The sequence below is a fragment of the Heliangelus exortis genome, chromosome 20 (assembly GCF_036169615.1).
Source record: "Heliangelus exortis chromosome 20, bHelExo1.hap1, whole genome shotgun sequence".
In the NCBI taxonomy this organism is placed as follows: Eukaryota; Metazoa; Chordata; class Aves; order Apodiformes; family Trochilidae; genus Heliangelus; species Heliangelus exortis.
The window spans coordinates 236,011-254,074 of record NC_092441.1 but is presented as its reverse complement, the minus strand read 5'-3'; the positions used below and the strand labels follow the sequence as shown (position 1 = coordinate 254,074).

At 41.4% G+C, this 18,064-nt stretch overlaps 1 protein-coding gene across 1 annotated transcript; it reads right to left on the bottom strand.

The window, feature by feature from the left end:
• Window positions 1-5,120: 5,120 nt before the first annotated feature.
• DUS1L (dihydrouridine synthase 1 like) lies at window positions 5,121-17,646 on the bottom strand. Its single transcript, XM_071764433.1, has 13 exons — window positions 16,964-17,646; window positions 14,643-14,751; window positions 13,683-13,733; window positions 11,854-11,966; window positions 11,026-11,108; window positions 10,750-10,853; window positions 9,663-9,807; window positions 8,968-9,064; window positions 8,519-8,607; window positions 7,570-7,736; window positions 7,002-7,039; window positions 5,801-5,876; window positions 5,121-5,460 (listed from the first exon to the last, which is right to left on the bottom strand). Exons 1-13 carry the CDS (start codon window positions 17,198-17,200, stop codon window positions 5,294-5,296), a joined length of 1,476 nt encoding a protein of 491 aa, XP_071620534.1. The 5' UTR covers window positions 17,201-17,646; the 3' UTR covers window positions 5,121-5,293.
• Window positions 17,647-18,064: the final 418 nt, after the last annotated feature.

Sequence of the window (18,064 nt, the reverse complement as noted above, 5' to 3'; positions counted from 1 at the left end):
TTTGTTTTGTTTTTTTTGTAATAAGTTCTTAACATCTAGTGTATTAAAAAACAGGATTTAAAAGCTTCTGAGTATATGGAGTTTTGTGTTAAGGTTGTTTTTTAGGTATTTTGATCTCAAGCCATTGATATTTTGCTATACTTGGTGATATTTTGTAGGCTGTTGTATTTTGCTTTCTGTTCTGGTTGGAGATGTATCTTGAACGAACTGTGAAGTGCAGTTTGTGGGAACATTCCAGCAGCGTATTTCCTGGACTGCATTTGCACAGCTGCTAAATTGTAACAGTGCTCGCTCCCTCTGGCTTTCCATACTTTTTATGACTTTAGGTGCTGAAAACAGAAATTATGGTTTCTGTGAGGTCTTTGGTTAAATGTCTTACATTCTTCCCTTTTTGAGAGGAAGAGGGCCAGGTATCACTATTGTCCAGTTTAGTGAGAGGGACATGTTGGGTCCTCAGGAGAATTGCTGGGAAAGTTGTTTTAATACCTATCAGCTCTTTCCTCTGCTGAAGGAAAGACATTCAGACCTAGTCTACTACTTAATCATTCTCACTTCCTAAAATGAGTCACTGGTACCACTTCTAAGGAAAAGATGTTATGCTCTGCACTTGAAAACATGGTATGGCAACCCAGTTAAGTGCATCGTGTCATGTGCCTATCTTTGCTTATGCACAACTTCCACTCTCTTTATTTTGTTAGATTACTCTGTTCCTTCCTGTAAGTTTCTGCTGGAGGAATCATCAGTTGTAAATGGACATTTACATTGTGCTGATTTGAGGGTTTCTGCTCTTCTAGACTCTTGGCCTTTCCCAGTTGTTGCCAAGTGGCTGGAAGTGTGCATTTTTCAGCCGACCAAATGGAGCCCACAAGGTGGCAGCAGCAATTCCCAGCTTCTGCTGTGGTCTGTGGCAGTTCCATCGCTGGGGCTGAGGCCATTGGTTTCTTTTCTTCAGACAAAAATGCTTACAACCTCTTTTGGACAGATAGAGCATTTCTTCTAGGAATCATTCAGCACCTGCTTCAGTCCTACCTGCCAGTTGAAGGCAGTTTTAATTAGCACAACTAATTTTAGTGTTAATGTAGAAACTGTCACTATGAGATCTGTGATGAAGTAGTTGGGGATGAATGGTAATCACCTGGCCAGAACTTGTGCAGCATAGTGGTCTGTGTTGCTCAGCTTTCTAGCTGGAGGCCTATAAGAGGGAGGAGATTCCATCACTGCTTGAATTGTGATTGGGAAGCATCATCTGTTAAGCTGCTGTCATCTGAGAGACTTCAGTGGATGAGGGAGAAAATCACAGAGTTGTCTTTGCCCCACGCCATGTGCCTATGAGCTGTACATTGCTTTCTGGCACTGCTGAAAACAGTCTCAGTGTTGCTTCCAAACATAGCTGAGATTTTCAGGATTGTTCCATCCTCTGAACAATTCTCAAAAATGCTGGTGAATAATGTATTATTACTGCTACATGCAATGTTATATATACTTCCAGAAAAACAAATGGGGAAACTTTATTAATAACAATGCTTCTGATAAAGACTCATCTTACAGAGGTAGAAAGTGCTGGCAAAGCATTGATAAAAAAAAATAATTATTTATTTCTAAAGAGTAAAGGCTATTAGAGTTTCTTATGCCATCTCTAACTTCTTACATGAAGTAGATGGCAATGGGTGGCACTGTGCACCACAGGACAGTGCTCTTAGTATTTTCTTGTGCCACCCACTTATGACTTACAAATCAGCATTTCATTTTTCGGTAGTCCTTCAACTGAATTTGTAGTAGGGTGAAAACCACCAAGCTGGTATGGAACTGACTTTGCCTCTCTTGAATGCTGTTATGGAAGAGGGGAAGAATTGCTTTCAAATTTGAAAGTGAGCTTTGTACTTCAACTGATCCTATTTTAGCTTCTGTGTTCCTATGGATCTGTGAATTCTATTCTGTGTTTCATAGGATCTGACAGAACAACCTAACTTTATTATCTCATATGAGAACTTGAGCAGGCTAAATAGATATGCAACAGAAACTGGCTAATAGGGTATGTCACCCTCTAAGAGAAATGAAATGTATGAGATGAATTAGGAGGTTGGTAAATAAATAATGCAAGTTGCTTGGCAGCAAAGAAATAACTCGAGGCTTGGCTTCAGTAGATGTATTAGAAGCTACAGTCTGGAGGGTAGCAGTATTAGCAAGAGATGGTCTAATTAAAACAAGAATTAAAGTGGCAAAACCTGAAATCTGTCTTCTGTGGCAGATCATGCTAGGTAATCCTGTCCTTGATCCCACAGATACCACTGCTGCAGTTCTCTTATTACATCTGCAGCTACAGCTTTGACTGTTAAACTCCAGGTGCCTGTAGTTTATGTAACTGACATCTGTTTGTACATAAAGTTTGTATCCTGTAAATACAGGCTGAGAGCCAGGGTCTTCAGTCTTAGGGTTTTTTTTTTTTTTTTTTTTTTTTTCCCAATTATCTGATCATGTAATCCCGGAAGCTGTTTGCCAAATGAAGGCTGTTGGCTTTCTTTTTTGTAAGGTGAACCACTGGTGCTTTTTGTTTGTCTCTGAAAATAGATTTAGATAAAAGGATCCATGTCCCTCAAACCCAGACTGAGGACCATTTTCACCATAATTCTACAGGCGGAGCACTGCCCTTTCTTCCCTCTGCTCCCATTAAAATTAAATACTGTATCTTCTTGAGGGCCTGTGGAACTGAAACAAAATAGGACATTACCTTGCTGAGCTGACAGGCTGTAATTTTTCTTATTAGAGATAAACAGGATAATAAGTATATTGCCTAGCCTGAAAGTAATCCCTAGTTAGTGTAGATGCAGGTGTGCCCAGCATGAATGGCAAATGGCTTGGCTTTACTCATGTTGTAATAGTGTCTCCTAATTCACAAGCATTGTTTATTAAGCAATTGATACACTGATTGTCTTTGTTAATGGAAAGGTTATCATCTTCTGGAATGTCTAAATGAAAGTTCAGGTTGCAACACCTTTTTCTATTAGTGTGGTGATTCATAGTTTCAGAGCCTAACTATAGCATTCCAGTCCTGTGTTAAGAGGATTGCAGTTTTCTGCTGTGTCATGGGACAGGAGCTGACAATGTAAGTGTGGATCTATCTGAATTGCCTATTAAAAATGCTTTGGAAGAGCGAGTGGGGACACATATGCCTTAAATATTAATTCTGTATAGGAATGTGTCCATCTGGGACTCTCAAGTATAAGTCCCTTTATGACTCTGGGAGCCTAAAGCCAGCTTGATCCTTTCTTCACCCTGTTAAATGACTCTGATGAGTCTGCTCTTGTTGAGAGATGTGTTCTAAAAGTCCTGTGTGTGGTTAAGAATGTGACCCAAAACTCTTGCTTAGGACCAGGCCACTAGTGTGTTGTTAACAGTAGATGTTTTTACTGGAAATGCCTTTTCTGACTAAATTTTCTCTGGCAAAGCGAGCAGGAGAACAAGAGACCTTTTTGATGTTTTTGGGAAACTAAACAGGAAAGGTCAGGTAAGCACTTTGAAATTCCATTATTATGAACATTTAGCTTTTAGAAGAAGGGGCTTTTCAAACAGACCAGGGAACTCAGAATACTCGACAGCTTTAAAGTGTGTGCTTGGGTGAGGGAAGAAGTAAGACTAGTTCCACAGAAGAGGGGGAGATGTGGGTTCAAGTTTCCATCTTTAAGGCAGAGAAGCATTTTTAAACTTGGTTCTCCCACATGAATCATGTGCCTATTTGGTAAACGCCACACCTTTTCACTCCATCCATTTCTGTGCTAGTTCCAATTCACAAAGCAAGCTAGAAGAACAGCTACAAGTGCACTGTGTAAACTTGAATACAGAGGTAGTCAGTCAGAAATTATGAAAGCTGCTGAAAGTCGTGGTGAACAAGCTGATTAAGGTTCAGAGGTGCTATTCCTAGAACACTATGAAGAATATTTTGTTCAAGTAACAAGCAAATCTGGTTCCATCTTTCTCCTCCCCATTTTCCCACTCCACCCAGTGTTGGTTTCTGGGTTTTATTTTTTTCTGGTTTTTTTTTTTTTTTTCTTTAATCTCTTACCTACTTTTCTTGGAGGAACATTAGCTTAAGGCCTGCTAATTTACAGTTCGAGGCATAGTGCTATGCTGCTTCCTTCAGCAGGTGGCATGTGTGACAAGTATGCGTGAACAGTCATCAGACAGGTTGCTTTCAGTGCACCGAGCTGCCAGCAGCTCTGCAGCTGCAGGAGGTGGCAGCATATGCCAGAGCAGGGTCAGGCAGTGAGTGTCCAGTGAACTAAACTGCATTTAGAAAACAGGTGACAGGGAAATACATTTTCAAAGTTGAGCTAATCTTTATTTATTCTAGCTTGAGCACAGAATAGCTTGACTTTTCTGCAGGTCATTAAACAGCTGCATAAACATTCCTGATTTTTTGTTAAGTTAGTTTTTTTTGTTTTGTTTTAGGCTAATGACATTCTTCACAGCATAGTGAACACTGGAAGGCTAGGAGATGCATAAAGCCCATGGGGAAAAAAAAAGAGTAAAAGCCAGACCAGGTCTTGCACGTGTAGACCTGTATCTTTTTTTTGTTTGTTTTGTTTTGGTTTTTTTAACACACTTCTCAGAATCTTTCAGGCAGGAAGGAGAACAAATGATCCTGTAATTAAGAGCCTTTGTGCAGGGAAAGGTTCATGGCTTTGGTTTGAAATAGGCACATCATGTCAGACAATATTCTCTATTAAAATAGAGATTTCATTTTCTCCCAGCCTTTGGCTCATGGGAGACCATTAAGCTTCATCGTACTGTACTGTTAATACATATTGTGGTTATAGCAACATCTGGATAGTTTTACACTGATGGTCTCAAAGTACATATATATTCCTTTATGTACTGAAAACAACCTGCTGAAACTCAGACACATGTGACATATTCTCTTTTGGAGACGAAGACATTGGCATTGCTGTTTTTAGCATGCTAGAAGGCTGTTCTAGCATAATAATTTTATTCCCCAATATTAAAAACTGAACATGAAGTAGTAGTGAACAGACAAGAGGCAGATGGTGACAGCAGCTTATGTAGGTTAGTCCCCCTAGACCACAAATCCAGCATTTTCAGTTTTAAAAACACAGCATGAGAAATTTAATTGCATTCTTTTTATTTTAAATGCAGGATAATTCCCTGAGTAAGCAGCTTTTTACTTAAATAAAACATTTTCAAAACTTAAAATAAACCTGTGGAACAAGTTCACACAGCTGACGGTGAGCTGGACATGTTCTTTGGCCCAGGGAGGAAGAGGCCTGGCAGGAACACTTTATTCATTTCCAAAGCTGCACACTACACTGTCAGCAGCCTCCTTCGGTACAGCAGTCTCCCCCACATCTACATCTCTCTGACTGATCTCTGGGGTTTGAATTATTCTTTGACTACTCTGCCATGAAAGGGATTTTTCATATTTGGTCTTAAAAAGTAGTCCATGACCTGAAGAAGCAAAGATTGAAGAAGAAAATTAAACAAAGAAACAAAAAAAAACCCAAACCCAAGAAACTGAGAGGAGATGATTGCACCAGTAAACAGAACAGCTCATTCCCTACAGTTGTAAAGAACATGTCTATATAGGCTGGAAACTGCATTTCATGGCTTTGGAATACTATACAGATGAAATACTATACACAGATGGAAGAGAAGGCTTTTACAATCATAGCATAGAATTTTTGATAGATATGTATGTATATTTTAACAGAAACCAAAGACTAAAGTGAAAAAAATACATGGGAGATGAGACATTTGCTTGATGATTTGTAAGGATAGCTGCACTTACCTGGACAGTCAGCTGTCTCCTTGAATGCTCTTTTCTTACAGCATCCTCGGCACATGTTAAAAACACATTTATTGCCCTAGGTTGGGAAAAGAACCAAACAAACAAAAAACAAAAACATAAGGCAGTCACACCTTAATCTAGTAAAGATGATGTCATATGGGAGACAGCTATCAACTGTACATTAAGAACAAAACCAAACTCAAAACAAATTTAAAAAAAAAATAAAAATAAATCCATATTCAACATCTGCAACACAATTTATCTCTCAGGCAGCCTGCATTACACACCACCAGCAGGTAAGTGCCATAAATACTTTGGACTGAGTGTTATGATATTTATTGCAGGTGACCTCGTGGCAGTGCTCTACAATCGCAGTACATGAAACACAGTGCCTGACAAGCTTGTTACCACCTGTATATATGCATATATACATATTACCACAGCAATTACATCCCTACTTGCAGCATAAAATAGACCTGACTTTGCATTAAAATACAATGTATGAGCTGCTGGGGACAACAGCATTTGAATTTCGGGTAGTTTGATACCCATCTAACTAACCTAGATGGGGTGTCCATTGTGCATTGGCTCACAGGTGCTTAGTAATTCTTTAGGAAAGTGAGCTTTTGTTGTTTCATGTGTCTCCCTCCACCCCAATTAAAAGATTCCTCATGCTCAGGAAGCCCTTGGCTAAAATCTTGTTTTTGTTATCCCCCTATTCTATGATACAGCTTAGAAACATGAGCTAAAAAAAAATATAACCCCACCCAAACGGGCCCAGTTGCAAAATTTCAAGGGCTGCCCACAGTATTAGTGATGTAAGAACAAAACAAAAGAGCCTAATCCCAGCTTCTGATAGTCATGGCTGATGGACCAAGCTGTGTCACCTGGATTAGCTGTGAAACAGGGTGGCTTTGGAAGCAGGCAGGGTGAACATACTGTATTTTCCCCATAATGCCTCCCAGCTGGCTGCTATTTCTAAGGTGCCACAACAGCGTTACAAATGATAGCAGCATCACCCCCTCCCATAGCCAGAATGCTATTTTTTTTTAATCATCCAGGAACAGAAAATGAAGAGTACCCGTCCCCCTACAGACCCCTGAGGGACAGCACTTGTCACTAAGCTCCATTCAGACACTGAGCCATTGACTACAATATGGTCATTTAATTCTCCTCTTAATGGACAGTAGCACTGACTTACCTTAGGGTTTCCACATTGATCACATTTGGCATATTTGGCTGGAAAAGAAAGAGAGAGACACCTGATTTCAGAATGGTATTTTTATGTGGAAGAAGTTTAAAGAAAATCAGGATCAGACAAAGATTGGTGCTTCTCTAACCAGAGACTCTTTTGAAATAAAAATGCAGTATGTGAAAGAAGAGTGCAAAGGTAAAGATGTTTTGACTTTTTAAGTGCCTCTAAGCTAAATCCAAACATAAAATTTCCATCCTTAAGTGTAAAAGAGGAGGACATCTGCCTGAATGGCATATGAAATTTCAATTTCAGATACTAGTGACAGCTGCAATCTAGTCTGTAAAGCATTTTCATCATAAAAAGTCACTTTTATATAGTGGATCAGTGACCTACGACTTTGATACTTGACTTCTTTACTAATGAATGTAATTTGAATCACATTGCCTACTACCAGAATTTCCCAATAATCCCCTCTTTTTAAAGTTTCTACAAACACATAAACAGGGAAAATAAAGAGTGGCAATTTATGTCAATGTAATATCAGCAACCATTTATGCTAATAAATGGACCTTACGTTTTAAAGATGGATCAAAGCTTTTATTTGGATTTCTTAACTTCTTTTTTTGCTTATTCTTTGACAAAAGCTCAGAATTTCCATCTTCCTCCTCTTCCAGAGAACGTTTCCCTCGCACACCTTTTTCATTCCTGCTGGCTCCATTCTCCTTGCATCTTTCTTTTGGCCTAAAACAGTGCATATCATCATAAACTGGCTGAAGGGAAGCAGTAGGAGTTTCCTGACCACTATTCTGGTTTGCAGAAATCTGGGTAAACTGTAAACCTTTCTGTTATGGCTAAATTACAAGGAAGTGTCATTGCCCTTAAAAGCAGATTAAAAAAAACCAACAACCTTTTTTTTTTTTTTTTTTTTTTTTTTAACACTGGCTGTTAATAGCAGACGCACTGTCAGATACATCAATTGGGAAGTCAGTGAAAGATGGCCAGCTGAATTAGACACATGCTAACATGTCATTCCCATGTTTTACTTAAGTATTTATTCAAATATTAATTTTTACATGCTCGTTCTCTTCTTCAGCTCAATTTTCACAACAGAAAGCGAATAAGCTATCTGAAAAGCTTGTCCATATAACAAAAACATTCTTTATAGAATAGAACATAGGTCCCATCTTTGCTACCCCGTCAGTTATCATCAATATTCATGTTACATCTAAAAGTAAAGTAGTGTCAGGTAGTGCATCTGTTGCACAACAGCTTCCATTTCTCAGCTACAGTCGATTTTTGGTTTTTACTTTCTAGAGAGACAGAAATCTGAGGAAGATCCAAAGGAGAAGATGCATACTGTGAGCAACAGACACATAAACAAAGCAATAACCAGGGAAAAAAAACCCAAACCAGAATAAAAAGTAACCTTAAGCCTTCACTCCAAGAACAGAACTGGGTGGCTCTGTACTGACAGTATGGGTGGGAGAGGTCTATGGGTACGTATGTTAGAAGAAACAACTCACCCCGGCCTGATGTATGGCTGACAGATCCAGTGGAAAAAAGGCAATCCTTCTTTTGGCTTTTCTCCTTCTTTCTGATTAGCTATTTCTTCCTGCAGCATAAAGTTACAGTCAGTTTTCCTGAAGTTCTCCAGAAATAGTCTAAATAATACTTCAAACTCCAGGAAGCCACAAAATGGAATTTAAACCAAAAGTTACTGACAGTTAAATATAGGCAAACCCCCTCCAAGAAAGATGAATTACAGCAGATTTGTAATTCTTAAATCAACTTTATTCCATGTAAAGCTGCTCAAGTCTTAAGAAGTTGTTATTGTACTAAACTACCAATATCATGGTTGGTATCACAAAGGTCCAATAAAGTGACTAACACACATCAACTACATGACATACATCATAAATTCCCACCAAGTGCAGACAGTGTTGTTCTGGGAGATTAGGTCCCATCTTGGTACCTGGCATCGTAGTTTCAGCTCCCTGTTGACATCTACAATGCCCTCTAGAGTCTTCACTTTTGCTAATTCTTCACGCAGCTGCTGGTATACTTGAAGCCTGAGGCAAATCCCAAACATCAAGTCATTTTTATTCATTATTGCTAGACTGAGGAGATCAACTAAAAATGTCTTTATAAAATCTTTTTATAGATTTTTCTTGCTGCACTTGCCTTCTGTAGAAGCTTGTTTCTTTTAAGTCCAGAGAAAAGCATACATACTCTTTTCCAAATACTTCGCACACAACCAAAGTATTCTGAGCTAAGTTAACATGAACATACAGTGCAGCAGCTGCTCCTCGGTAGCTGCCCATGACCATGCTCTTACTCCACAATAAATGCAAGACAGCTTACCTCACAATGAACAAGGAGTTAGTTAACTCATATTTGCTGTTAAGTGTCTGTGTGCAGATGACCAATTACCACATGGTAGCTGATGTGCTGTGAGCTCACACCCTATCTTCTGGTAAATTGTTCATCCCCTGTACCCTGTTTCCCAGATATGCAGCAAAAGGTAAAGGCTTCAGCCCACTTTCTTTCTAGCCGGACCCAGGACGGAAAACCTCGCAGCACACTAATTATGGCCAAACAATTCCTTGTTCAGAAAAGCCAGACACTTGCTAAGCAGGATGAGCCCTGAAAGTATCTGGAGATACTCACGTGTGATGCCAGAGCTTGAAGAGATGAGCTCTAACGTAAGACAATGGACAAGGGTACTTCTGCACTATCTCCAGATACTCTTCAGCCATCTCCCACACCAATGGGTTTCGGCCCTCAAACAAAGCTGGGTTATGAAGATTACCTTCTAGGGAATGAAAAAGAAATACTCAAACTTTCATTCCAGGATTGAAACAGAAAACAAAATCTATGATCAGCTCTCTGATTCTACTAGCCAGTCACAGACACATCACCCATGTACTCACAAAGAAGAACACAGGCTCCATAGAGTTCTAGCCTGACTTCAGCATATACTGTATTTCACAATACAATTCTTTATTGAGCCAAAGAGCTTATATCTAATTAAAGTACATTTTCCAGAAAGGCAACCAATCTTGACAATAATACAGTAAAAAAATAGAGAAATCACTGCTTTTATCGCCCAGTGGTTAAATACTTGGACAATGGGTGTCTTACCTTATGCCTCTATTCACATTTGTCTGGCCTAAGCTTAGAGATACTGTTTCTGACTATGCTTTTTTCTACTAGTTTCTTAATCCTTGTTAACCAGTGTTTTCTAATAATAAGAGTCTACAAACTCACATAAAATATGTATCACTGCTTCAACTGTGCAAGTGATTAGAAAGAGGTTTTTTTCATGTCTGTCCTAGCATTTCCTGTAGGAAGGTAAGCCAGTTCCTTTTTGTCCCAACACAACAAGAACCATTTGCAGGGATACTTATCAGTGCACATACTTATTGCATCAAGATCCATTAAAAAAGATTTAATTGATCAACAGAGGTCGAGGACAACAGGAGTCCAGTTTGCCTTTGTCAAGTATTTAGATTTGAGCTGTCCACTCAATGGTACTACAGGTATAACATAACAGTTCTTACAATTCTTAAGTTACTCCTGGTGCTTTCAGAGACAGCCAGTATAAGAGGAGAGAAAATGGCCACTCAGCTTTCAGTCAAAGCTGTTCACCAACTAAGTCTGCCGTAAGCTTTTAATAAATGTATATGGGACTGCTAAGAGAGGAAGAAACAGTTTGTATTCTCATCTATTACTAGTAAAAGTTGATTTTCTTTACCTGCACTCATGACACCATGCACTCCAGTCTTACGGATACATTCTTCCACATCACTGAGACACTGGATGTTTCCATTTGCAAATACAGGAATGTTTACAGCTTTTCTGTACCAGTGAGTAAAACAGACACATAAAACTGAGAATCAGAGTCAACCCAGATTTTCTACTCCTGTCACACAAATTAGTTTGCTCTCCAATGCCACTGCAGAGTCTGCTTAAAAATCTGCCTTCATACCGTGTTAGCAGAAATCCACAAAGATTGGTACTCCTTACTAACCTGACCGCTTGAATGTGCTCCCAAGATGCCACTCCAGCAAGTGGTCCTTTTTGTTCTTTAGTACGGCCGTGCACTGTCAGCAGCTACAACATAAAGCTACGTTTACTTTTCATGTGTATGAATGACTGGAACAAATCCACTGACAAAACTTTCCTTTCACCCCACACACTTCACAGATGCCACTGAATTCCCATTGCTATTCCAACAGTGCGGGGACTTGTTATCACAGAAAGGTATCAGCAACTCACCTGCCATGGCATGGAGTAGGCTTCTTTAAGCTTGCTTTTCCACAGCATGACAAGATTGTATCTTGGGAGAAGGTACAGATTTCCTATTGTATTGATACCCATTTGTGATTCACTTTGCAACTGGAGATATATTGATTTGGCTTGATCCTCAGCAGAAGGCCCAAATGCTGCCAGCACTGGCTCTAACAACACTGTCTCTTCCAATTTAACTGGAGTTAAATCCTAGAAGGCTGCCTGTTTCTTCACTAGTAGTGGCCATCTTTGATACTGTTTCTTCCTACAGTCTGTGGATTTCATGCATTCACACTGCCTTGCAGCACTATGTAAGACAGATGCTCAACCACAGTGAAGGATGCCACACTGTGCACTAATTACAAGAAAGAGTTTGAAGTCATCATGCCTTCTACATTTTCCTATTGACCAACTGCAAATATGTACATTTTTTTCTGCACCCCATTTTCCCTATTTGTAGAACAATAAAGCCTATTCATCACCACATTACACCAAGATCTGGTCATCAGATGCTTTACATAAAGATATGTGTCCAGTGCAACAGTACAGGGAGCAGCTGCCTCCTTACCTGGCAGCCAGCTTTCTCCAGCATCTGTGCATACTTCACTGTCTTGTCAATTTCTGGGAAAACGCGGATTTTGCATGTGATGGGAACAGAGAGCTTCTCGTTAGCCATTAAAACTGGGAAAGATTGAAAAGACAGGTAAGTGGGTGCACAATGCTATGAAAAGTGCCTGCTTGCCTCAAGATCTGATACTGGGTCTGGTACAGAAAAAGACTGAAATGTTAATGCTACGTAGTTTTAACAGCTTAAACAATCAGAAATGTCTTCTCCAATCCTTATTGCATAGGTTAAGCAAGTAATAGAAAACATGAAGCACAAAAAACTGCATTCTAGCATCAAGGCATTAGGTACTTAGAATTTAATAGCCCTAATGCTTCCACTGCATCAAAATACACTTTCAAAGGCCACCCCCCTCAAATCTTAACGACTGATACAGGTTTACTACTGTCACAAACTACTGTACTCCTCCCACTCTGCCAACCTTAATATTCAATCACTTATTCACCTTTCCCACAAGAAATGCTTTGCTTCTTGCAAATGATCACCCAAATAATTATGACAAGTAGAATCTTGACCACGGCAAGCAGAGGCTTATTAGCTGAAGTAGGCTATGGACCCAATCAAGCAGTAATGCAGGCTATAGAGCCAGGGTTCTAGAACATGTTAAACTCCCACAGTCTTTACACAGTGCATGGAATTGAAAAACGACGAAAAAGAGAGCTAACAAAGATATCCAACAGGAAAACACCGAGTGATGGTGTGCCTGAAATCCTCTTCCAGAGCTCGGATGTATAATGCTGAAAGTGACCTGCTCTCCTCTAGTCCACATCCCAGAAGCATTAATGACAGGTACTTCTTACAACCCTTTCAAAGGAGCAAGATGGGTGTATACAGATACAAGCAGAACATAGTACTCTATCATTTTAGAGAAGGGTGGGGGAGAAGGACAAAGAGGAAGCTTTGCCCACCTTTTATATGGCAGCCTACAACTCTCTTACTAGACAGCCTGGGTTCTTACCCAACTAGGTGATGTGGGTTCTCTTTTTCACCTTGAGGCTGTTCTGATTTGCATCTTTCTCTCCTAAGAAAACTGCCTGAACAGTCACATTACGTGGTCAGGGAAGCACTGTATATCTTTCCAGGTTCTCAGCAGTATCTTTGTGCCAAATATCAAGATTCCTTGGACCACAGGAAATGTAAACAGAAGTGAGATTCTCTAACTTCATGGTGTAGACACTTGGTTTCAAGTGGGGTGAAGGCACATTCCCAGTTCTACACAATGACCAAAACCTTGCTTCTAAAATAAATTCCAAAATGTATTTCTTAGAAAAATGTGATACTGTTCACAGCTGATACCAACAGTGTGAAAACATCTCACACAAGTTCAGAGAAAAGAGGCATAACCGGCTATGGTGTGTACAGAAAGAGTATGCCAAGTTGATCAGAAAAGGGCAACTGTGGCTTCAAGCAGACACACAACTCCTGGCAGCAAAGAACTTCGAAGTGAAAAAGGCATTGGGAGTTCTGCTGTTTCTATAGTTGGAAAACCACTAAGCCATCATTAGATTGGGATTTAATCGACTGTCTTTCACATAAAGCCTGTTTTGGTTACTGAAATCTTTTATCAGATCTAGCAGGAGTTTGTAGTGGGATACCACTAAGTATCTTGAGGGTGCCACCGAAGTACAGTAAGAAAGGAAAAAAAACACCAACCAAACACAACCCTCCAAAACCAAAATGCAATGCACTTTCTTCCAAAAAATCCCTAAACCTCCTCTTGATTACAAGTTTATTCCATTCCCTCTCAAGGTGAAGCCTCTCTAAAGACTTACTCATTCTCTGAAGAAGATCCCACTCTTCTTGCAGAAATGCTCCATAATGACCTATAATAAAATAGCATGACAGACTTGTACAGAAGAGTAAGATTCTGAAGCATACAGCTTTCATAAATGTTCACACACGAAGTTGCAGACAATCACATACTGCACTGGCAGAAACTGAGTTGCTCTGCCCTGCCCAAACTGGAAGGGTTGGATCATTCTGTTCCCCATGCCACCCTAGATTCATAGGATAAGCAATGAATCCTCACACCCTATTTTCACTGCTACTCCCTAAGGGTGGTGTGATGACACTGGCTCCAAGTCCAAATTTAGGGATTTATACCAGGCACTAAAAAATTTCCCTTCGGGATAAAATCTGATCATACTGAAAGATATATTTGCCCTAGATACCACTGACCATTTCCCTATTAGTCTTTGAAAGATGTTTTGGAAGAGGAATGAGCAGTCACTGAACAAAACTTTCTTCAACATCCTAACTGGTGCAAAATTTCCAAACATTGTTTCTGTTTTTCAAACATAACAATTTTTGCAATATATTTAAGGGTTCCTCTTACATGTTAATGTGAATTAAATCTCTGCTAGTATTGAGGCAATAGAAAACACTAAGTGCCCGCATGATATAATTTTAAATGCAGTTTTGAAAAATTAGGCAGCTTGAGCAACTGAAATCAGAAAGAAAAACAAACTCTTGCTAAAATACTTTTTCTGAAGGATATTCTAAACACAAGAGTTGTCACTCAAGAAAAGTTTGAATTCATTATTAGTATATCTAATGTTTGCTCTAGGCACTGCAAAAACCTGCTAAAGTGGGTCTGATTAGGTCTGACTTCAGCAGTGCTGCAGCCACCCCTTCCCCTCAGACTTAATTTGGTCATCTTGACTTTTTACTGCCATATTCACATTTGAAACACTCTATTTCTCTATTTATTCAAGATTCCAATTTGCACATACCTCTCTTTGCAATCATCTGGGGACAACCCAAATTTAGGTCTATGGCATCGCAATAATCCTGAGCCAACAGTGCTGCTTGGACAAACACTTCAGGGTCATTGGCACAGAACTGAGAAAGACAAAGAAAAGTGGAATAATCAGGCAAAAGCTTTCTTCAAGTATTGACAACACATTATGACATAGTTATCAAGCAACTACTGGCTACAGAAAACAGTTAATAATAGAAAAAACATTTCTCAAAAAAACAAAACAAAAAAGACAACAGCAATAAAATCCTGTGACACTTATCAGCTAAAGATCCCCAACCTTCAAATGACAAAGTGAGAAAAATGAGTGTTAAAGAGGCAAAGAGACATTTGTAGAATATTTTACATGTAGTATCCAAGAATAAGAGGGAACTACTTTAAAAATCCGCTGGAAAATAAGAAGCTATAGCATTTTAATATGTAGTGATGGTGCAGAAGAAGAGATACCTGCAGTTGTCTCTGGGTTTTCTCAAAATTCAGACTTTGTATATACAAGCACTACAGCCTCTAAAATGAATTTACATTAGTGTGAAGTATGAAACAGACACATTGGGCTGTTAGTCAAATGCTCAGTCCTAAATATAGTTAATATTACATTTCATGCACAGTGCAAAAATGAATTAAGAAAAATTAGGTTAATTCAAAGCTGCCTTGTTGATGACCTAGACTATGCATCTCATTTATGCTTTTAAACAATTTTCTAAAATTCATTATTAACAAAAAAAAAAAAGTCATTACATCTTTAAATAATGTGGATTTAAACTTAAACACATGTGAGCAGGTGTTAGTTAGAACCTACAGCACTAAATAAACTATGGCTAACACCAGCTAAAACCAGAAAAGGCATTTGCTTTCTCTGAGATGACTGAAATAATTGAAAACCTCCAACCAAGCCACATCAGTCAGTATTTTTTACACAGTAAACCAAGCCCACAGAGCAGGCTGGGCTCAGATGTATCTCTGCCTAAGCTGTTCCCAGGGGTCTATGACCAAAACCCATCTGCCCACAAATATTGCAAAACTCTGCAAGGATTGCCATACTGCATTGTTCAAAAAATTAATCTAGTTAGTTCTGTGTCTTATGTCCAATAGTGGTCAGTATGAAGAAGGATGATACAGCAAGATCATAGTAGCTGACACACTTCAGGTAGGCTCATCCAGAACACACAGCTTACTAAAGATCTGTGCCCCAAATCCTTCTAGCTTTCTAAGACTTTAAATTTCTGCCACCTGTATTTTTCTGTGGGAAAAGGAACTACCTTCTGTGGAAAAAAGGATTTATGAAGCTGTGCTGAGACAGACCACAGGCCCAACTCAATCTGCTCTGGTAACAGCCAACAACAGATGCCTATGGAACAGCAGAAGCTGTAAAGTATCTTCTACAACTCGGGAAGCAGAAGTGGTGTTTCCTGCAGCTAATGACCCTCAATAGTTCCTTCATTTGATTTCTAAACTCATGTAACCTTTCAGCACGGAGTACATCCCATGGTAAAGAACTTTGCAGTATATAACCATCACTAGCCTTACTTAACACTGGTTTCCCATTCATCACCTTCAAGCCAGTCATACCTTCACAGACTTCTTTCATCGTTCCCCTCAGTCAGGAGGGACACACGGTGACATGTCCTCATCCATTTAACTGCTGCACTCCCCTGCTCATGCTAACTGTTTTCCCCTCTATTGTTCTCCAGTTCTGCAAGCTCTTCTCCCTCTTCGGGATGATGTGGAGAGGTAAAGACCTGAACCTCACACAGTACTCAAGAAGGAGAAGCAACACAAGCTTAAAAGTGTGTCCTATCTTCCTTGAATCCTTTTTCTACAGCTAAGCACTGAGACCATGGTTTCATAGAATGACTCGAAATACTGTGAATCTCTCAAAATGGTATCTGATCTGGAACAACTCTTCACTCTAGAAAACCAGCTGTGATCTCTCTAAAGAGGAGGTGTAGAGCACTGAAACCTTGTGAGGAGTCCAGTGCTCCAGCCCCTGTGGTTAAGACATTTAATTCTCTTTGCTAGACAAGGGATAAACATAAAAAACACCCTTACTTAATGAGCTTCGATATACCCACTTTAAAACGGTAATGACACTGACTAGCTTGAATTCATGCGCATCTGAAAAACGTCTGGATTTAGCACAAACGAGATCGACGAGGAGGGCGAGGGTCTATTTGGCGAGGCTAACTCGCTTTTGTGGTGCCACCCGAGAGCGCAGGGCACGGCCGACCCCGGGAACCCCTTCGGTCAGTCCTCGTCGCCGGTGCTCGGGCCGGCCGGGCAGGTCGCGGCGCTCACCTGCACGATGAGCGGGCGGTCCTCGGGACAGGCCTCGCCGTAGAGGTTCTCGCGGCGGTAGTTGGCGTCTCTGAGGAAAACCTGGGCGTGCAGCATCGGCGTGTAGCAGAGCTGGGCGCCGTGGCGACGGCTCAGCAGCCTCCAGGCCAGCTCGCTCTGGTCCACCATGGGCGCCACCACGTAGTGTGCGCTCCGCAGCGTCTCCCGCCAGAAGGCCTCCCCGCGCAACTTCGACATCGCCCGCCAGCGCAGCGCTGCGGCAGCTGCCGCCCCGCGCCGCCGCCTCGGGGATCGCTGCCGCCCGAAGCTCGGAGGCGGCCGCAATCGCTGGGCCCTGGCAGGGCACCAAGGCGGCCGGACGGTGCCACCGCCATCTCGCTCCGGCCGGCGAAGCAGTGCACCTGCGGACCCTCCCCTGCGGAAACCGCGGCGCTGCCAGCAGGGGCCGCGCGAGGAAGAGTCCGGGCGGGCGCAAGTGCTGCCTGGAACCGGCCGTACCCGGGCTACGCGTCGCCGTGGCGGGCACCGGCTGGGACGCTGGAGGCCCTTTCCACGGCGGTTGTCAGTGCTCAGACGCCCCCCCCATCGGCCTCTGACCGAGGCCCTGCGCACAGCCCTGAGGGGCGGCCTCGGCCCCGCGGCGCGGGCCTCCCCTGGTCGGGGGTCCGCGAGCCGGCCCTGCCCCTGTGCCCGCCCTGCCTCCTGCCGGGGCTGGCAGCGCGGCCTCCCTCCCACCCTGCAGTGCACTAGGCCGGAGTGTTTTTGCTTCGGCAGTTCTGACTCTGTCGCCAGCCGCGGCCAAGGCAAAGCGGTCACTGAGCATGACCAGAACTCGGGACTCAGTGAGGTCCTTGGTGTGGGAATGTCAGCGCAGCGGTGGAAATGATCCACCTTCCTGAACCAAGAAATAACATACATGATAAAGCCGTTCATTCGGCAGCACTTTATACAGCTACAGACCACCACCAGATGGTAGTGGAGGATTTCCTCTTCTCATCTGCCAGTACCTTCCAGAAAGGTTAGAGCTTGTGCACTGACAGCCTTCACTATTCAAGGTTACTGCCACAGCCTCTATTTCTTTCCCCCTCCCCAGCTTTCTAG